Source organism: Somniosus microcephalus, chromosome 24, assembly GCF_052327205.1.
Source record: "Somniosus microcephalus isolate GS21.2 chromosome 24, FLI_Smic_1.0, whole genome shotgun sequence".
NCBI classification, from domain to species: Eukaryota; Metazoa; Chordata; class Chondrichthyes; order Squaliformes; family Somniosidae; genus Somniosus; species Somniosus microcephalus.
The window spans coordinates 58,383,372-58,405,914 of record NC_141010.1 but is presented as its reverse complement, the minus strand read 5'-3'; the positions used below and the strand labels follow the sequence as shown (position 1 = coordinate 58,405,914).

General features: G+C 47.9%; 1 protein-coding gene across 1 annotated transcript in view; it reads right to left on the bottom strand.

The window, feature by feature from the left end:
• Window positions 1-19,194, bottom strand: part of dcaf7 (ddb1 and cul4 associated factor 7) — a 45,896-nt gene extending 26,702 nt beyond the window's left edge. The window contains exons 1-2 of the mRNA XM_085966642.1: window positions 18,736-19,194; window positions 15,020-15,131 (exon numbers count right to left, since the gene is read on the bottom strand). Of these exons, the coding sequence (XP_085822768.1) occupies window positions 15,020-15,131; window positions 18,736-19,032 (409 nt within the window). The 5' untranslated portion in view covers window positions 19,033-19,194. The remainder of the gene's footprint in view (window positions 1-15,019; window positions 15,132-18,735) is intronic.
• Window positions 19,195-22,543: the final 3,349 nt, after the last annotated feature.

The window sequence follows — 22,543 nt, the reverse complement described above, 5'->3', positions numbered from 1 at the left end:
TCAGGGATCTATGTACATGCACACCAAGGTCCCTCTGATCCTTTGTCCTTCCTAGGATCCTACCATTCATTGTGTATTCCCTTGCCTTGTTAGTCCTCCCAAAATGCATCACCTCACACTTTTCAGGGTGAAATTCCATTTGCCACTGTTCTGCCCATCTGACCAACCCGTCTATATCGTCCTGTAGCCTGAGGCTTCCCTCCTCGCTATTTACCACTCCACCAATTTTCATGTCATCTGCAAACTTACTGATCATGCCTCCTACATTCATATCTAAATCATTAATGTACACTACAAACAGCAAAGGACCCAGCACCGATCCCTGTGGTACACCACTGGACAAAGGCTTCCAGTCACAAAAACAACCTTCGACCATCACCCTCTGCCTCCTGCCACTAAGCCAATTTTGGATCTAATGTGCCAAATTGCCCTGGATCCCATGGGCTCGTACCTTCTTGACCAGTCTCCCATGTGGGACTTTGTCAAAAGCCTTACTGAAGTCCATGTAGACTACATCAACTAAACTACCCTCATCCACACACCTAGTCATCCCCTCGAAAAATTCAATCAAATTGGTTAGACATGATCTCCCCCTGACAAAGCCATGCTGGCTATCCTTGATTAATCTTTGCTACTCCAAGTGGAGACTAATTCTGGGCTCACTGGCCTGTAATTCCCTGGTTTATCCCTACTACCCTTCTTGAATAATGGTACTACGTTAGCTGTCCTCCAGTCCTCTGGCACCTCCCCTGTGGCCAGAGAGGTTCTGAAAATTTGTGTCAGAGCCCCTGCAATCTCCTCCCTTGCCTCTCACAGCAGCCTGGGATACATCTCGTCTGGGCCTGGGGATTTATCCACTTTTAAGCCCGCTAAAACCGCAAGTACCTCCTCCCTCTCAATACTAATTTGTTCAGGTATATCACAATCCCCCTGCCTGATTTCTATGCCTACATCGTCCTTCTCCATAGTAAACACAGATGCAAAATATTCATTTAAAACCTCACCGACATCTTCCGGCTCTATACACAGATTGCCACTTTGGTCCCTAATGGGCCCTACTCTTTCCCTGGTTATCCTCTTGCCTTTAATATACTTATAAAATACCTTGGGATTTTCCTTTATTTTGCCCGCCAGTGTTTTTTTGTGCCCTCTCTTCGCTCTAATTTCTTTTTTTTTCTTTTCTTTTTTTAAGTACCCCCTGCACTTTCTATACTCCTCTAGGGCTTCCACTGTTTTTAGTCCTTTGTATCTGCCAAAAGCCTCCCTTTTTTTCTTAATCCATTCTTGCATATCCCTTGACATCCAGGGTTCCCTGGGCTTGTTGGTCCCACCCTTGACCTTTATGGGAACATGTTGGCGTTGTACTCTCTCAATTTCCTTTCTGAAAGACTCCCACTGCTCTGATGTGGATTTTCCTACAAGTAGCTGATCCCAGTCCACTTTGGCCAGATCCTGCCTTATCATATTAAAATCGGCCTTCCCCCAATTTAGAACCTTTATTTCCAGTCCATCTTTGTCCTTTTCCATGACTACCTTAAATCTCACCGAATTATAGTCACGGTCACCAAAATGCTCTCCTACTAACACTTCCACCACTTGCCCGGCTACATTCCCTAGAATTAGGTCCAGTACCGCCCCCTCTCTTGTAGGACTTTCTACATGGCGGCTCAAAAAGCTCTGCTGGATGCTCAACTGTCTCGGGTCAAAACTGAAGATTGTCCATTTAACCTAGAAAACAAGCGTCTGCAGGAAGAAGAAAATTGGAAAACAAAATCCACCTGGCATTTAAAACAAAGGGAAACGTTCATCTTTGCCCTGCCTGTTTAGTTCCACCACCCTTACTGCAGTGCCACTCTAATTAAAGTTGCACAAACAGGCCTCAGGTTAAACAGTGCGCCCTACTCTTGCGTTAGAGGTTCTGGCATGTGGAGAATTTCCCATGACGGCACCAAAATTCGGAACAGCATGTCGAAAAGAATTGCAGCAATGCTATCGTATGGAACCTTTGCGAAACAGAGATTCCAGAGTCAAATATACCGCCTTGAGTTCAGAGGTTACATTACAGCCCTTCCCAAGTTTCTGTGCTCTTCTCTAGAAGGTGCCACAACCTTCTGGCCATTCTTCAGGCTCCAGTCTAAAACAAGCGAGAGGTGTTAATGACTCAATGAGTGAAGGAACCACCAGACAAACCAGGAGGATCAAAGGATCCCAACTACACCTAAAAGCTGAAGTGGCCCGGCCACTGCAAACAGCTGTATGACGCATTCGCTGAAATCAGCCGGGGTGCTGCAACTGGCCTCAGCGGGCAAGGGAAAGAAATTAAAAAAGGCTTCAACCAGGGTTGCCACTCCTGCGCCTGTTATTCAGCAACATCAACTGGGAAGTGCAGAGTTAGATTTTGGGTGGACAGGATGGCAGAACTGCCCCTCCCCCACCACGCAGTCTAAAATCTAGCTATCTATATAAAGCGGTTCCTTCCGTTTTGTCTGTCCGGCTATACACTCGAAAGTTATAGAGCGTACCTACACGTGCGTTACATCCAAAGAAAGCTTACCATTCCAGAACGGTCGTAAGCGTATTTACTTTTCGGTCGGACAAAAATTGTTCGCGCGTTATACAAAAAAACCTTCAAAATTCCACTCATTAGCATTGATTGACTGACGTCAAGGTCGACCAATCCTGTGCCGTCATGATTGACCAATCCTACAGTTCAGTCACCTGATGGTTGACCAATCGCTGCGTCTGTGGGCGGGACTAATGATTTTGAACTCGGGCATCGGGCAGCCATTACTTCAACTACTTCCAGCTCAAAATCTGCTAATCCAGCTTCCAAAAAGTTAGTATCTCTTTTAAAAATAACATAAGATTTACCAAAAACGTTTTATAAGTACTTTCACTTTCATCTCACCTCCACGTAAGTTTCACAGGAGGCGGGTACCCGCCCGCACTGGGACCAGCCGACCCGAGGCGGGAAGGGATTAGTGCCAATTAACTGCCTGTTAACGGGTAGTTAACAGGCAGTTTTTAGCCTAATCCCTATTTTGAGGGGTGTCGTGTGGGATTCCCAACGGCTCCAAACCACGGCAGGTTAGAGTCGTCGGGCCATCGGGTTGAAGGACTTGGAGGGGTCGCGATGTCGGTGTTCAGGTGAGTGATGGGTGCATGAGTGCAAAGGTAAGTGCGTTTGGTGTGTCTAAAGTGATTAAAGAAGTTTAAATTACCTGTACTTACCTTTACAGCCTTTCTTCCTCTAGGTTTCGGGAGTCCATCACTCAGCCGGCACCAAAAGCAAAATGGCTGCGAGCTGTCAAAAGTCTTCAGCTTTCATTGCCGGTGAGACTTCTAACTGAGTCTGTGTAGAAGGACTCAGGTTAGAAGTCAGACTGTCAGTGTTTGACAGCTTCAAACAGCTGTGAAACACTGATATTTCATCTGTCAACACCTCTTGACAGATGAAATGTCAGTCTGTGACGACAGCTGTTGCAGAGTGGCCCTTAATTGGCCTGCTGAGCCCGCTGGGCGAGCTCAAAAAGGTCAATCAAGGGAAAATCGCGCGGATTGGCCGGACGTCGATGTAGGCGGGACTAAAACCCGAAAGTTGAAGTCCCGCCTCCTTCCCGACAGCTTAAGGAAAATCTACCCCACAATGTGTGAATAGTGGCCAGGTGAGCGAGGCTGTTGGCATCTACAGAATCACGCCTCGCACGAGCTTAAGAGACAATGGCATAAACATATGGCAAGGAGAAGGGAAAGATTTCAATAAAAACATACAAGAAAAAACAGACTTGAATTTTGGGATTGATTAATCAAAAAGGTAGGGAGCATCTGTATTGTGATGCATACGGCAGCACGACTGTATGGGACAGGCTAGATGGACCAGTTGATCTTTTCCTGTCCGACATTTTCGTATGCATGATCACACAGGGTGAAAGATTGTGTTCGAGCTGAATGCAGATCCAGCATTCCAGATCGGAGAACTTGGGTTCTTTGGGGACTGCAGGCAGCAGCAGTTTCAATTTCAGGTTGAGCAGAGACAAAGCTAATGGCCCGGAATTTGTGGTCAACAGCAAAGCCCTGAAGAAAGCTGCCCACAAAGATCTCACGATCTCTGTGGCGAGAAGTTTGCCTTTTCTTGATGCGCAAGTGATTTCAGTGTAATATAAATCGGGAATCTCTAGAGCGCTCTGCTGCGACATTAGCAAGCTGTCTGAGCAGACAATCACAGTGCAGAATTCTCACAGACAGAGCATCAGGAAGAAGTTGCTCTTATTCTAACTTTTTAAACATGTTAAGAGAGCAAAACAAAGATTGGGGCTCTCACATGGGGAAAAGGTGAACCTTAAATAAATATGAACAAACTTTTAAAAAGTATAGAATTTTTTTTTTTTTTTTTTTTTAAAGTTTCTTAAAAATTGTAATTTTCATTATGGATAAATTTGACACTCCATAAAATTAAAATTAGTTTTTCAGAGCCACAACCTTTGTTTAGCAGTCAATACGCTGATAAAACCCCAGTTACACCTAATCCAACAAGGCCAAACTTTTAATGGGGTATTTAACAGCGATATTACCACGGAAAAACCCAAGTTCTTGTCAGTTTTACTGATTCCCGGTTATTTGTTTGGGGGGGGGGGGGGGGGTGGTGTGGAGAGGAGGGGGGCCACAGCACAGCCAGTATCGGAGCAGTGAATGACTGACCGCAACTTCAAGATTTCCGCGTTTAGATGAGCATGCGCTAAATCATGAAGTCGCGGTCAGTTTCAGAGGGGTAATAACAGCGAGCACTGTTAGTTCGGCGTTAATACCGACCACAAATTCTGGGCCATAATCTAAGCAGTGGCAGCAGCAGGACAACAGGCAGTGGCAGCATTGGTGGCTGGATTTCAGGGGGGGGGGGGGGACTTTCAAAAGGCTTTCGATAAGGTCCCGCACAAGAGATTAGCATGTAAAATTAAGGCACATGGGATTGGGGGCAAGGTATTGACTTGGATAGAGAACTGGTTGGCGGACAGAAAGCAGAGGAGTAGGAATTAACGGGTCTTTTTCCTGAGTGGCAGGCAGTGACTAGTGGGGTACTGCAGGGATCGGTCCTTGGACCCCAGCTATTCACAATATACATTAATGATCTAGATAAGGGAACTAGATGTAATATCTCCAAGTTTGCAGACGACACAAAGCTGGGTGGGCGTGTGTGCTGCGAGGAGGATACCGAGAAACTCCAGGATGATTTGGACAGGTTGGGTGATTGGGCAGAAGCGTTGCAGATGCAATATAACGTGGATAAATGCGAGGTTATCCACTTTGGTGTCAAAAACAGAGAGGCAGACTATTATCTGAATGGCAATAGATTGGGAGAAGGGGAAGTGCAACGAGACCTGGGTGTCCTTGTGCACCAGTCGCTGAAGGTAAGCATGCAGGTGCAGCAGGCGGTTAAGAAGTCAAATGGTATGTTGGCCTTCATAGCGAAAGGGTTTGAGTTCAGGAACAAGGATGTCCTGCTGCAGTTGTACAAGGCCTTGGTGAGACCACACCTTGAGTACTGTGTGCAGTTTTGGTCACCTTATCTGAGGAAAAATGTTCTTGCCATGGAAGGAGTTCAGCGAAGATTCACAAGGCTGATCCCTGGGATGGCAGGAATGACGTATGAGGAGAGATTGGGTCGATTGGGCTTATACTCGCTGGAGTTTAGAAGAATGAGAGGGGATCTCATCGAAACATAAAATTCTGACAGGTCTGGACAAACTAGATGCAGGTAGAATGTTCCCGATGGTCGGAGAGTCCAGAACCAGGGGTCATAGTCTAAGGATAAGGGGTAAGCCATTTAGGACAGAGATGAGGAAGAATTTCTTCACCCAGAGACTGGTGAATCTGTGGAATTCTCTACCACAGAAGGCGGTTGAGGCCAAGTCTTTAAATATATTCAAGAAGGAGTTAGATATATTTCTTAGAGCTAAAGGTATCAAGGGATATGGGGAGAAGGCAGGTACGGGGTACTGAGTTTGGATGATCAGCCATGATCTCATCGAATGGCGGAGCAGGCTCGAGGGGCCGAATGGCCTACTCCTGCTCCTATCTTCTATGTTTCTATGTTAGGTGGGGTGGGAGGAGAGTGGCCTAGTTTCTGGGAGAGTAGCGCAGGATTGATGGCGACAAATATTAAACTAAGTTTAAAGTTGTAGATGTAGTTGCCATGACAAAAGTGGTTTTATCTTTGGCTTAATATAGCTTTCAATAGTGTTTCGATTGGCATCTATGAGCCAACGGTGTATCTTGTATGCCTTTGAGAAATTTCCTTTGTTCTGTGATAAAGTTATGAAAGGCAAGTGCGCATGACTGGCTGTAATGCAAACAGCTTTCATCACAGTTGTATTGAAAGCACTCTCTGTTGAACATACCCTGAGGTATCTGTCAATTGAATTAATCAGGCGGTAACCTCGTCATGTTAATCTGTCTGTATGAATACGCTTTTGAACTGTGGATCAATTATGTTCGGCAGGGTATCGGAATTAAATGCATGTCATCCGTGGCTCAGTGGGCAGCACTCTCACCTCCGAGTAATAAGGTCGTGGGTTCAAGTCCCACTCCAGAGACTTGAGCACAAAAATCCAGGCCGACACTCCAGTGCAGTGCTGAGGGGGTGCTGCACTGTCGGAGGGGCCGTCTTTCAGATGAAACGTTAAACCGAGGCCCCGTCTACTCTCTCAGGTGGACGTAAAAGATCCCATTGCACGATTCGAAGAGGAGCAGGGGAGTTATCCCCGGTGTCCTGGTTAGTATTTATCCCTCAACCAACATCACTAAAAAAAAAATTAATCTGGTCATTATCACATTACTGTTTGTGGGAGCTTGCTGTGCACAAATTGGCTGCCGTGTTTCCTACATTACAACAGTGACTACACTTCAAATAGTACTTCATTGGCTGTAAAGCGCATTGGGACATCCGGAGGTCATGAAAGGCGCTATAGAAATGCGTCTTTCTTTCATTCTTTCTTTAAATGCTGGAAGCATATGGCCATGTGTTTGCAAACCAGCTGAATAAACAAAGCTGCATTGTAAATTCCGGTTTGGAACGGGCATTATTGTTGCAGGGCGAGACACCCGTGTCATTTTGCTGCTCAATGTAATGAAGCTTGATGGGTGATTCCATCTTCAAAGAAATGACTTGATCTTCAAAGGGGAGAGAATTCTTACAACCCAACAATCTTCGAAGTGTTCATCAGTTTCAACCCCATTATACATATGGAGGATGGGCTGAGCTCCCTAAGCATTGCTTATGTACCACCAGATACAGTATCTTTCCAGGAGTTTGCCAGATGGGGCTAGGTGAACAATGAACATTTAAGCCATCAGCAAAGCTTTATCGATTTGTAAATTGAGGATTATGCTTTATAATGTCTCTACCTTTTGCCTGTCAAGCATCTTATTTATGAATAAAACTGGACAGTGATCATAACCTGCAAAATGGTTTAGTGTTCGTATGTTCAGTCTGCTCAGATGTAAGAGGGAAGCTGGAAACTAGCCTGCGAGGAGAATACAGGAAACTCTCGATTTACCAGCACCGAAATAACCGGCAATCTCGGTTAACCAGCAAAATTCAGGAGTAGGTTCAGGTAAGTTTTACTTCATATTAGTGGCCGTTCCTGGATCTGTGGCCGTGTAAACAGGGTTCCTGCATTTGTTGCTAAGCAACAGGGATGCTTGGTCTGTGGCCGGGCTTCTTGCACCTGTTGCTAAGCAACAGGGAAGCCTGGATTTGTTGCTGTGTACGGAGCTCTCGTACCTTTAACTATACCTCTCTGTAATCCGGACTTTTTGATAAACCGGCACCACGCCGGTGCTGGATTAAAAAAGAGTTTCCTGTACTGCCAAACCAGGGACAGAAACCAATCAGACTGAAAGTTGACACAGAACCGTGATATTTACAGCCACATTTGCCACAGACCAGCAGATATTACAATACAGGGCTTCAGCAACAGACAAGCTTAACTTTAATATGTGGATTTAAAAAGGATGGCAAATCAGGCAACAGCAGGTACATTGGCCTAATACCAATAACAGGTAAAATAATGAAATAGGTTTCGAGGCTTACCAGTATAACACCAACAGCTCAACAAGAAATGGTCAGCATAGATTGAAGAGGGGAAAAACTTGCCTGATAAATTTCAGACTTTGAGAACATTACAACGAAATTAGATATAGATTATTTGGGCTTTCAGAAAATTTTCAAGGAAGTTCCATGTGAAAGACTTCAATTTAACCAAAAATAGGAAATCTAGTGAAAAATATGGAATTGAATAAGAAACAAGATGTCTTGTAAAAAAAAAGGAAACACAACAAGTGAGAATTGTAGTGTCAAGTGGGCCGTTGTTGAGATTATTTCTAATCTACATAAATAACCTGTTCACCAAACTAGTCGCAAGTTTGCCAAATTTGCTGATGGCACTAAAATTGGGAGATCGAGAGAGACAGGACACAGAACAGTTACACAACTGGGCAGACAAAAGCACATGGATGTTAATACTGACAAATGGAAAGCTCTGTACATTGTGCACTTATTGGCACACATTTCTGACTCCAATGAATGGAACAAATTAGCACAAGGAGAATTAGAAAAAGACCTGGGTGTCCTGGTAGACTTGCCGCTTTCAATATCTAGACAACATGGCAAAGCAGTTTTAAAAAAGCAAATAGCAGGCAGACTATACAGCTGGAACAGTAGAGCACGGTCTGCACAGATTACAACCCACTGTTCAGACCTCATGTGGAGTATTGTGTTCAATTCTGGTCACACTACACAAAAGACAGGTATGCACTGGCTAGAGTAGAAAAAAAACTAGAATTATATTAAAGGTAAAGAAAAAAAAATCAGATAACCAAGCTCAATAGTCTGGAGAAAAGGTGGTTATAGAGGGAGCTCAACAAAGTATATAAACTATTACCCGGGCAATCGGAGGTTTGTCAGACTAGGACGGTGTGGTGAATGGTATATCAATCGGAAGTTTGTCAGACTAGGACGGTATGGTGAATGGTATATCAATCGGAAGTTTGTCAGACTAGGACGGTGTGGTGAATGGTATATCAATCGGAGGTTTGTCAGACTAGGACGGTGTGGTGAATGGTATATCAATCGGAGGTTTGTCAGACTAGGACGGTGTGGTGAATGGTATATCAATCGGAGGTTTGTCAGACTAGGACGGTATGGTGAATGGTATATCAATCGGAAGTTTGTCAGACTAGAACGGTATGGTGAATGGTATATCAATCGGAAGTTTGTCAGACTAGAACGGTATGGTGAATGGTATATCAATCGGAAGTTTGTCAGACTAGAACGGTATGGTGAATGGTATATCAATCGGAGGTTTGTCAGGCTAGGACGGTATGGTGAATGGTATATCAATCGGAGGTTTGTCAGACTAGAACGGTGTGGTGAATGGTATATCAATCGGAAGTTTGTCAGACTAGGACGGTATGGTGAATGGTATATCAATCAGAGGTTTGTCAGACTAGGACGGTGTGGTGAATGGTATATCAATCGGAGGTTTGTCAGACTAGGACGGTGTGGTGAATGGTATATCAATCGGAGGTTTGTCAGACTAGGACGGTGTGGGGAATGGTATATCAATCGGAGGTTTGTCAGACTAGGACGGTGTGGTGAATGGTATATCAATCGGAGGTTTGTCAGACTAGGACGGTGTGGTGAATGGTATATCAATCGGAGGTTTGTCAGACTAGGACGGTGTGGTGAATGGTATATCAATCGGAGGTTTGTCAGGCTAGGACGGTGTGGTGAATGGTATATCAATCGGAGGTTTGTCAGACTAGGACGGTGTGGTGAATGGTATATCAATCGGAGGTTTGTCAGACTAGGACGGTGTGGTGAATGGTATATCAATCGGAGGTTTGTCAGACTAGAACGGTATGGTGAATGGTATATCAATCGGAAGTTTGTCAGACTAGAACGGTATGGTGAATGGTATATCAATCGGAGGTTTGTCAGACTAGGACGGTGTGGTGAATGGTATATCAAGGGGGGTGTTGGGGCTGGCTGCTCTTATTTATTATGTACATAAATGATCGACTTAGGAATTGAGGGAAGAATATTAAAACTTGCTGCTATCAAATTGCTAATATGGAAAATTGTGATGCCAATTATGAAAGGCTGCAGCAGGGTTCGGACTGTCGGCACTGGTCGGCAAGATGGAGATGACTGGGCACAAATTTCAGATAATTAAAGGGGAGGCTAGATTTTTCTTTAAACAAATGGTGGAATGTAAAATTTTCCGCTACAAAATCCATAAACTCTTAACAGACAATTATATAGTTACTTGAAAAAGAGGATATCAAAGAGCATGGGGAGAGTGGGATTAGTGTAAGTGGCTCACGTGGAGAAGAACGCCAGCTGTAATACTCTATGATTCTTTAGCTAAGGCAAACTCAGGCAATTACTTCAAGTCAGGTTAGTAGAGAACAAATGATTTGAAGAGATATTAGGAAGAACCTCTTTACTCAAAGAGCAATAAATGTTAATCTGGTTAGTCCAAGTTTGTAGGAGACAAACACATCAAAGAGGCTTGAAATGGAGTTGGATGTTGGGCTAGGAAAGTTCGGGTACTACAGGGATGAGCTTCAAAAAGCAAATAGCTTTTTCTTGTCTTTTGAGACTATACTGCAGCACAAGCACATATCTTTAGTGCACAGCACACAACACCTCGCTCACCCCCATACAGGGCCTCTCAACCGTTCTGAATGGGTTCAGTCAGTGCTAATGGAACACAACATGCTAAACCACTTCCCTCCCACCAGGCTCAGCACTTATTAAATGAAGCCTGTTTTCTGTGGGATTAAGTCCGATCCAAAGAGGCAAGCCTTCCCTTACTCTTCCTTCGGAAATATGGAGAACATGGAATCCCAAAGCATTCTCATTTTCTTTTCTGATCTTTTCCTTCCTCCTCTCCTGAAGGAGCTGACTCACTCTCATTTCAGGGGCACTTCAATTCCTCGCTCAGGTACAATCATAGAATCTTGACGTAGGAGGCCATTCGGCCCATCGAGCCTGTGCCGGTTCTTTGAAAGAGCTGTCCAATTAGTCCCACTCCCCCGCTCTTTCCCCATAGTCCGGTATTTTTTTTCCTTTTCAAGTATATATCCAATTCTCTTGAAAGTTACTATTGAATCTGCTTCCACCACCCTTTCAGGCAGTACATTCCAGATCACAACTCGCTGTGCAAAAAAAAAATTCTCATCCCCCCCTTTGTTTTTTTTGCCAAGTATCTGTGTCCTCTGGTTACCAACCCTCCTGCCAGTGGAAACAGTTTCTCACTATCTATTCTATCAAAACCTTCATAATAAGTGACCAATCTTCTAGTGTGAGCCTAAACATTGAAACTCAGAAGGCTATGAGACTATCGGGGAAGACGAGGTGCATCACAGCCGAGACTGACTCCCTGCTCACATAAAATGAACACACTTTCCAGCACAAATCACTGGATAGTAAATCAGAAGTAGGAACCCTGGATGATTTTTCCCCTGCCTAGCTCAACACACTGAAGCCAACTGTGCTGTACTAACTGCTGATCCAGCCGACTCCTCTGCTGATACACCAGGCAATAGCGTTACACGCTAGGCTACCAAAGGAGCGCCTCCGAATTTATTTTTGTAGTTTGAAATACTCCTGTCCTGACTAGCAAATGAACAGGCTTTGCTCTTGCTGCGACCTTACCTGTAATAATTACAGGGTCAGGAACCAGTACTAGGCTCACATTCTGATCACTCTCACCAGGGCTCATGTCCATGGCAACAAGAAAGTACAAGGTAGAGATACCATTCTATGAGGGGGCTGCTTACCATTCCGCAGATGGTAACGAGTCACCTACCAATCTGCACACGGTAATGGGTCATTTACCATCATATAGCAAGTCAAGGGCAGGCCCCCAATCACGAGGATCACCAGAAGCCCTCGTACTGGTGAGCATTACTCACGTAACTTCCAGCAGATTTCCCACATAGTATCTAAACTGGCAAGTGGAAGTTATTGAATAAATTACTCTAAAGGGTTCATTTGAAACACTGGTCATTTTTTGAAATGACAGTAGTTTGTAAATTTATAATACAATGGCTTTAACACAATTTAACAAATTCCCTGCTGTTTAAATAGTTGCACAATGCTGTTTAAATCAGCTTGCTCCCATTTGGATTAGAGACACTAGTAGGGTTATTTATTTATTAACTGGCTGCTGGGACCTCTGCAGCATCAAAGCAAACACAATAAGAACTGGCTTAAGTGCTTAAAAAAAGTAAAACGACCTTTGGGCAGTTCATTCTCACTCAGAGGCCACAGGGTGGCTAATGTAGGACTGGTACAGCAGAGTGCCCGTGGGGGGTTGGCGTTGGGAGCAACGTTCCCGTCGAGCTGTGCGGCCGCCTGGAGGTCCCACGCAGCCCGGAACCGGCTTTCCAAATGGGACAAATGCGCAACATTTTGAATGGGCCACGCAGCCCATTAAAAAGGTAAAAAAAAAAGTTAGGGGGGAACATTGATTGGGAGCTGTACCTGACCTGGGAGTGCTTTCTACTGACACTGGGAGCCTGAAACAGAAAGTATTCTATCCCAGCATTTAACATCCTTCACCTTCGGGCACATAAAATTCACTAAAAAAGGAAACATGAATCCCAGTTTGTTTTTACAAATGAATTTCAATATAGATCAGTGTGCGGTGGTGCATTTTGGTAGGAGGGATAAGGAGGCTACCTACTCCTTGGTAAAGAGGAGTCTAATTTGGGGTAGAGATGCAGAGGGATCTAGGGGTACAGATACACAAATCATTAATAGTAGCAACGCAGGTTAACAAAACCGCAGGAAGTGAAAACAAAGCAGCGTGCTTCATTTCTAGAGAAATAGAATTCAAAAGCGCCTTTCACGACCTCACAATGTCCCAAAGCGCTTTACAACCGATGAGGTAATTTTGAAGTGGAGTCGCTGTTGTAATGTAGGAAACGCAGCAGCCAATCTGCGCTCAGCAAGATCCCACAAACAGCAATGTGATGATGACCAGATAATACTGGCTGATGGATAAATATTGCTCAGAACTAACGTTCCCGCTAAGCTTCGGTCGGGAGGTCCCACACAGGCTGCTCACCAGCTGTTCCGCTGGAAAATATACCGCGCAGCAAATTTAAAGGGACCGCGCAGCAAAATATTAGATAGAATATTGCCCAGTACACCGGGGAGAAATTCCCTGCTCTTCTTCGAATAGTGCCATGGGATCTTTTAAATCCATCTGACAGGGCAGACGGAGCCTCGGTTTAACGGATCATTCAAAAGACAGCATCTCTGACAGCGCAGCACTGGAGTGTCAGCCTCGATTTTGTGCTCAAGTCTCCGGAATTTGGAAGTTGAACTCATGACCTTCTGACTCCGAGGCGAGAGTGCTACTCACTGAGCCACAGCCGACACGGCTACGTTAGGTTAAACTTACATAGGACCAAGATCGAGTATAGACCAACATAAGAAATAGGAGTCGGAGTCGGCCATTCGGCCCCTCGAGCCTGCTCCGCCATTCAATAAGATCATGGCTGATCTTCAACCTCAACTCCACTTCCCTGCACTATCCCCATATCCCTCGATTCCCTTAATATCCAAAAATATATCTATGCACGGTTCTGGTCTCCGTATTACAAAAAGGATATAGAAGCAGTGGCGATAGTGCTAAAAATTTACACGGATGATACCACAACTGAGGGGGTACAACTATCTGGAAAGACTGAACAAGCTGGGGCTCTTTTCTCTAGAAAGGAGAAGACCGAGAAGTGACCCAATAAAGTCATTAAAATTATGAAGGGGTTCGATAGGGTAGATGCAGAGAAGATGCTCACACTTGTGGGAAGTCCAAAACTAAGGGCCATAAATAGAAGATAGTCACGAACAAATCCAATAAGGAATTCAGGAGAAACTTCTTTGCTCAGAGCGGTGAGAATGTGGAACATGGAGGAGTTGAGAAGAATAGCACAGATGCATTTAAGGGGAAGCTAGACCTGATGGGCCAAATGGCCTGTTTCTGTGCTGTAAAATTCTATATGAAAATGCTCACGGTTTCACTGCAACTGTTCTTTCCCCCCCACGGGCACACGTCACCTGCAACTGCAGTTCAGCAGCCTGCTCCCAGGCCACTGCTTCTCTGCAGTCCATGCGATGAGGAATGCAATTGTCCCGGGGATAATGCTCCCTCCCTTGTTTTGGGGAACAACTGGTTGCTACCTGTTGCCTCCTCCCCAGTGACTCTGCTGAGCAGCATGGGGCAAATTGCTCTACAATTCCATAGTGCTTCAACAGACTGTCCCACTTGTTGTTGTTGAGTGGGTTAGACACTGTCTTATTACCTTGGGCCTGGGTTCACATGCAACCCAGAGTGATCGAATCAAAATCTCCTCCATCTGCAGTTTGTGAGGGTCCTATGAATTTGGCAAACCCAATCTGATTCTTGACATGGGTCCAATATACAAAACGGTCCCTGATTTGGCAATCTCACTCAGAAATGTGTGAAACGGAAGAAAATGTCACGCTGGTGCAGTCTGGGATGTTCACAGTGAAAATAGGTTCCACTTCCAGCACTTAACACCTCGCACCGTGATGAGCACAAAATTCACAATTAAAAATGGGAAAGCTTCGTACAATAAATCCACTTTTGGTACATCTCTTTCGGTCAGACAGGGTCTCAAATTCAGTTTTTTGCATCCGTTTATTATCGCAAAAATCAGCCGATAAACTAGAAAACACAACAGGGGGGGGCTCTGCTCCCTCACAGCCACTGAGCTCCCGTGGGCAATCAATCCCTCTGCTCGCTAACATTACTTGGCATCATTACAAAGAGTAAACACAAAACATTTGTGTCTGGGACAGCAGGGGAGGGGGCTGACGATTATGGAGCTAATTGCATAGAATTAGGAGCTGGACGCCGCCCGAGTTTCCAGAAGCTGTGTAATTCGCCGAGATGGTGGTGCATAGCCTGCAGTGCTTCCTTACCCAAGAGATTTGGATCCACTTCGTTCCAGTCAAATGAAGTCAGAGGCGCACAGAAGTCAGAGTTCTTGTTGTTGTTCAGTAAGCATTCCAGCCGTGTTTCGGTATCGCTCACCTAGAACATGAAGCGAATGAAAAACATATTTAGCAAACTTCTGTCGCGCACGCAATTCTTCCCACTCGTTTGAAGGCCCCAGCTCTTGCTGGGCCCGACTCATTGCCTGAGTGTGCCATTCCTCCTAGGTGAACCTGGCCGGTGAACGCCAGCAGGCCATTCGATGAGAGGGGAATCATCACAGCCAATCCCGACACCAGAACTCTGTGCACTTCAGCACGACTCAATAGTGTTCAGAAAACCCGCTGACTCAGGAGCGCTGCAGCCATTTGCCGCACCCCTACTGCCCCACCAGTAATTTCAGCCACTCCATCCGTTAAATCTGAACCTACGCTTCACTATCAACGCCTACAATTCTTCATCCTTAAACCCCATGTCACTACACCTTTGGAATAGCAACCCCATCGTACAATGTAACGATTCTCAAGAGAGCAGCAATGCAATCGCTCAGGATTTCAAGAGGTTCAGTTATCTATCAACAATACACACCTCAATCACATTTTAGGAATACAAGTTAACAGCTCGCTGATGGTCTGGTCAGTCAGTACGTGCAAAGCAAAAAACTGAGCCAAACCACACAGAACAAAACGTTGCTAGGTTTGATCAGTACCGGGTTAGCAGGTTCCAGCTTGGCAGTACTTGGGATGGTACAGATGGCCTCAAAGATCCAGGGCCCGGGGTTGGGGGGAGCGGGAAGAAATAATCAGCCAGGGTTCCTGCTCTTGCCCACTTTCCAGTGACTCGCGCTGGAAAGCATGTGTGGTTGGACACTGGGGAGGATAAAATTGAGCTGGACTGCGAGGCTGTCGTGATTAAATATATTGGCCTTGGAGGGTGTGCAGCGTAGGTTTACCAGAATGATACCCAGACTGCAAGGGTTAAGTTACAAGGAGAGATGACATAAATAGGTCATATTCCCTAGAATTTAGAAGGTTAAGGGGTGATCGGATCGAAGTTTTCAGGATATTAAGGGGAACAGATAGGGTAGGTAGAGAGAAACTATTTCCGCTGGTTGGGGATTCTCAGACTAGGGGGCATCGTCTAAAAATTAGAGCCAGACCTTTCAGGAGTGAAATTAGGAAACACTTCTACACAAAGGGTAGTGGAAGTTTGGAACTCTCTTCCGTAAACAGCTAGATCAATTGTTCGTTTTAAATCGGAGATTAATAGCTTGTTAACCAAAGGTATTAAGGGATATGGGCCAAAGGCAGGTATCTGGAGTTAGGTCGCAGATCAGCCATGATCTCATTGAATGGTGGAGCAGGCTCGAGGGGCTGAGTGGGCTACTCCTGTTCCTGTGCTTAGACTTGCATATGCAGAGTGGCCATTTAAGGGGAAGTACACATCTACCTCAGCGAGATCAGCGGCTCCAGGAGAGAAAATCCGGAGGAAAGTTTGAGACACGATTGCACACAGTCTACATCACAAACCATTTCCCTTCTCTTACTCACTTCTCACATAGGCAGCAAAAATCAGTATCATTTGCCCCCCTCTGCCTCATCTGAAGACGGCACTGGCGCGAATGATCAGCATCAAAATTCCTGGAACATTGATCGCAGACTGACTCCCCTTCTGACGGTGCCCACTCTTGCTGGGATGTGATTCCAAGGCATCCCAGTATCCCCGCCAAACGGCCAAGCTTCATGTACGAGCTTAGATTGAGCATGTTGGCATCACAGCCCGACTGCAGCCTCATCCGATTTCTACATACACGCACAGGCTACTGAACAGCAGGACCCTGGCTGGTTTTTCCCTCCTTAGCTCAGGATTACTGAGGGCACTCGCAGCATGCTAACTCCTGCCTGGCTGAGAACAGCTAATACAACACAGTCTATAAATCACAGTAAAGACCCTCCAGTCTCTCTGGCTTGCTGCATACTGCTTCAGTCATTGGTGGCGCTAAAGCAGCAAATATGTTCATCGAATCTAAATTTCCCTCAAAGCTTCCACTAAAATTTTCTCCACAACACATATCTTAGTGCTCTCCGCAACGCAACAGCAAGCTATCTCAACCCAAAATCCTGTGTCTAGTTTCGCTACTAGTTTCATTTCAGACAGATCAGTGCATCATAAAACAAAGCGACAACGTTTAATCAGTATGCACACAGTACACGAACATTCATCAGTGTGCAGTACCAAGGGAGTGCTGCATTGTCAGCAGTGCCCTCTTTTCAGATGAGACATTAAGCTGAGGCTCCATCTGCCTGTTTCGCTGAAGGTTAAAATCTCACAGCTCCAGAAGAGGTGGGAGAGTGGGGGTGGGCGGTGGGAGTTGGGTCTCCGTGTCCTACCCAACAATCGCTCTTCAACCAACATCACCCAAAGGATTCCCTTTACTCACTATTCATGGATTTTGTTATACGGACAACAGCTGCCATATTGGCCTCCATAACAGTCACTGCACTGCAAAGTAAAATCACTAAAGATGTGAAGAGCTATTTCCCCTTCACTCACCATCATTCTCAACCTGGACCCAGTCTCCTTCTGTCCCTCAAGCTCTTTCCCTCACCTCCCACCCTATTAACTGTGTAACATTCTCCCCCTCCCCCGGGGGGATTTCACTCTCCCTCTCTCCCTCGGGGGGGGGGGGGGGGGGGCCCTCACTCCCTCGGGGGGGGCCCTCACTCCTTCTCCCTCGGGGGGGGGGGCCCTCACTCCCTCTCCCTCGGGGGGGGGGCCCTCACTCCCTCTCCCTCGGGGGGGGGGGCCCTCACTCCCTCTCCCTCGGGGGGGGGGGGGGCCCTCACTCCCCCTCCCTCGGTGGGGGGGGGCCTCACTCCCCCTCCCTCGGTGGGGGGGGCCCTCATTCCCCTCCCTCGGGGGGGGGGCAGGCCCTCACTCCCCCTCCCTCGGGGGGGGGGAGGCCCTCACTCCCCCTCCCTCGGGGGGAGGCCCTCACTCCCCCTCCCTCGGGGGGGGGGGGCCCTCACTCCCCCTCCCTCGGGGGGGGGGGGCCCTCACTCCCCCTCCCTCGGGGGGCCCTCACTCCCCCTCCCTCGGGGGGGCCTCACTCCCCCTCCCTCGGGGGGCCCTCACTCCCCCTCCCTCGGGGGGCCCTCACTCCCCCTCCCTCGGGGGGCCCTCACTCCCCCTCCCTCCGGGGGCCCTCACTCCCCCTCCCTCGGGGGGCCCTCACTCCCCCTCCCTCGGGGGGCCCTCACTCCCCCTCCCTCGGGGGGGGGGGGGGGCCCTTACTCCCCCTCCCTCGGGGGGGGGGGGCCCTCACTCCCCCTCCCTCGGGGGGGATGGGGCCCTCACTCCCCCTCCCTCGGGGGGGGGGGGGCCCTCACTCCCCCTCCCTCGGGGGGGGGGGGGGGGCCCGGGCCCTCCCGCCATCCCCTCCCTCGGGGGGCCCTCGCCCTCCCGCCATCCCCTCCCTCGGGGGGCCCTCGCCCTCCCGCCTTCCCGGCCCTCGGGGGGCCCTCGCCCCCCCGCCTTCCCGGCCCTCGGGGGGCCCTCGCCCCCCCCGCCTTCCCGGCCCTCGGGGGGCCCTCGCCCCCCCGCCTTCCCGGCCCTCGGGGGGCCCTCGCCCCCCCGCCTTCCCGGCCCTCGGGGGGCCCTCACCCCCCCCCCCAAAGCCCCTGAACCCCAGGCCCGGCCTCACCCTCCAGACGCGCAGGTAGTCCCCGGAGGTGGCGAGCAGGTCGGGGTAGACGCCCTTGGTGTCGGGGATCCACATGATCTTGGTGGTGGGGTAGGGGTGGTCGAAGGTGTTGCGGGAGATGAACTCGGAGCTCTCCTCGTCCAGGCCCACGATCTGCACCTTGTTGTTGTATTCCTCCACGAAGGAGCCGAGCGCCAGGCGGAAGCGCTTGTCGGGCCGCACGCTCCAGTTCATGGCGTACACGGTCCACGGCGCCTCGTACTTGTAGATCTCCTTCCTCTTGCCGTGCATGCTCATCTTGGGATGGGAGGCCCGCTCGCCGCCGCGGCCCCGGCTCCAGCCCACCTGTCCCGCCGCCTCCGCCGGCCGGCCGCGCACCTCAGCCCACAACAATAAACCGCTCAAACTCACGGCGGAACCCGTCCGCTGACTGACAGCCGCCGCAACCAATCGCCACCGGCCGCCCGCTGACTGACAGCCGCCGCAACCAATCGCCGCCGGCGGCCCATTGGCTTACGGATGGACAAGTGGGTCAACCAATGACAATTGGTGGGCGGCCCTTCCGTTGAGATCTTAGCTTTGATTGGTCAGAAATGGAGATCAGATTGATGGACAAGGAAAGCCACCAATCACATTTAAGAAAGGCGGGAGCCCATCGGTTTAACGGATTGGAGATCAAGTTGATGGACAGTGAAGGGCGCCAATCACCTTTAGGCGGGGAGGCGGGACTGTTTCGTTTACGGATTGACAATCGCGCCGACCAATGACATATGGGCAATTGTTGGGCGGTTATTTCCGTTGGGACGTTAACTTTGATTGGTTAGAAATGAAGCTCAAATTGATGGACAAGGCCACCAATCACATTTAAGGGAGGCGGGAGCCCTCGGTTTAACGGCTTGACAACGACGCAGTCGATGGGCGGGTCTTCCGTTGGCACGTTGGGTGTGATTGGGAGAAAGCCTTGGGATCAGATTGGCCTTCTAGTTGACCAACAAGGGAGGGAGGGATATAGCTGCAGTGGAGGCAGTTCAGAGAAGGTTGACTGGGTTGATTCATGGGATGAGGGGGTTGTCTTATGAGGAAAGGTTGAGCCAGTACGATTTGGACAGATTGGGTGATTGGGCAGAAACATGGCAAATGCACTATAATGTGGATAAATGTGAGGTTATCCACTTTGGTGGCAAAAACAGGAAGGCAGATTATTATTTGACTGGCAATAGATTGGGAGAAGGGGAAGTGCAACGAGACCTGGGTGTCCTTGTGCACCAGTCGCTGAAGGTAAGCATGCAGGTGCAGCAGGCGGTTAAGAAGGCAAATGGTATGTTGGCCTTCGTAGCGAGAGGATTCGAGTACAGGAACAAGGATGTCTTGCTGCAATTGTACAGGGCCTTGGTGAGACCACATCTTGAGTATTGTGTGCAGTTTTGGTCACCTTATCTGAGGAAGGATGTTCTTGCCATGGAGGGAGTGCAGCGAAGATTCACCAGGCTGATACCTGGGATGGCAGCAATGACGTATGAGGAGAGATTGTGTCGATTGGGCTTATACTCACTGGAGTTTAGAAGATTGAGAGGGGATCTCATCGAAACCTATAAAATTCTGTCAGGTCTGGACAGACTAGATGCAGAAAGGATGTTTCTGATGGCCGGGGAGTCCAGAACCAGGGGTCATAGTCTAAGGATAAGGGGTAAGCCATTTAGGACTGAAATGAGGAGGAATTTCTTCACCCAGAGAGTGGTGAACCTGTGGAATTCTCTGCCACAGAGGGCGGTGGAGGCCAGTTCATTAAATATATTCAAGAGTTGGATATATTTCTTGAGGCTAAAGGGATCAAGGGATATGGGGAGAAGGCAGGGACAGGGTACTGAATTTGGATGATCAGCCATGATCTCATTAAATGGCGGAGCAGGCTCGAAGGGCCGAATGGCCTACTCCTGCTCCTATCTTCTATGTTTCTATACTCATTGGAGTTTGGAAGAATGAAAGGGGATCTCATTGAAAGATATAAGATGCTGAGGGGGCTCGACAGGGTAGATGCTGAGAGGATGTTTCCCCTCGTGTGGGACATAGAAACATAGAAGATAGGAGCAGAGTCGGCCATTTGGCCCCTTGAGCCTGCTCCGCCATTCAATCAGATCATGGCTCATCATCCAAACGCAGCACCTCCATTCAGTCTGTAAGGGTGACCCCGAGCTTCCGGTCGCCTGTCACTTTAATTCACCGCCCCATTCCCACTCGGACCTCACCGTCCGCGGCCTCTTGTATTGTTCCACGGAAGCTCAGCCTAAGCTCGAGGAACAGCACCTCATCTTCCGATTAGGCACTTTACAGCCTTCCGGACTCAATATCGAGTTCAACAATTTCAGATCATAACCTCGGCCCCTATTACATTTTTACTTATATTTTTTATCCACACCTTTGTTTTGGCCTTTTCCCCCCCCCCACCTTTCTTTTTTTTCTCTCTCCCACATGGCAGCTGTCTCCCATTCTGCCAGCGCATTTCACACCTAATCTAGAGCTGTCTTTTGTCTCCACTAGTCCTATCACCATCTCGTCTCGTTTTGAATACCTCTTAATGTCTCTTCTCTTTTGTTTTCTCCCAGCCAGGCCTCTTAATCTATTTCATTCCCTGTGCCTCTTTAGTCTTGACAAAGGGTTTTGACCCAAAACGTTGACTCTAATTTCTCTCCACGGATGTTGCCTGGCCTGCTGAGTTTTTCCAGCATTTTCTGTTATTTCAGTACCCTGTCCCTGCCTTCTCCCCGTATCCCTTGATCCCTTTAGCCTTAAGAAATATATCTAACTCCTTCTTGAATATATTTAATGAATTGGCCTCTACTGCCTTCTGTGGTAGAGAATTCCACAGGTTTACCACTCTCTGGATGAAGAAATTCCTCCTCATCTCTGTCCTAAATGGCTTACCCCTTATCCTTAGACTGTGACCCCTGGTTCTGGACTCCCCCGCCATCGAGAACATCCTTCCTGCATCTAGTCTGTCTAGTCCTGTTAGAATTTTATAAGTTTCAATAAATCTAGAACTAGGGGACACAGTCTCAGAATAAGGGGTCGCCCATTTAAAACGGAGATGAGGAGGAATTTCTTCTCTCAGAGGGTCGTGAATCTTTGGAATTCTCTTCCACGGAGAGCTGTGGAGGCTGGGTCATTGAATATATTTAAGGTGGAGATAGAGAGATTTTTGAATGATAAGGGAGTCGAGGGTTATGGGGAAGTGGAGTTGAGGCCAAGATCAGATCAGCCATGGTCTTATTGAATGGTGGAGCAGGCTCGCGGGGCCAAATGACCTACTCCTGCTCCTATTTCTTATGTTCTTAGGAGTCACTCTGGCCATTGTATAAGTTGTTGTTTAATTTAGCCTTAGAGCCACAAACTGACAGCTCGGGGGGGGGGGGGGGGGAAGCGTTGGTGGCAACACTCACTGCCCAGTGGTACACTTTGGGGCCGAATTTTGTGAACTGGGAACTCTTGTCCCCAAGAAAACGGTATGGTCACCCTAAGTTAGGAGGGGCAGCAAGGAGAGCAGATGGGAGCAGAAAGTTGCAAAGGGACACAGACAGATTAAGTGAGCGGACAAAACTACGGCAAATGAGTTCAATGTGGGCAAGTGTGAGGTCATCTACTTTGGACCCAAGAAAGACAATTCAGAGCAATTTCTAAAGGTTAGAGATAAGGAACTGTACAGGAGCAGAGAGATTGGGGAGTCCAAGTACAGAAATCACTGAAAGCTAGAAGACAGGTACAAAAAAAATCAGAAACGCTCATGGAATGTTGGCTGCCATCTCAATGGGGC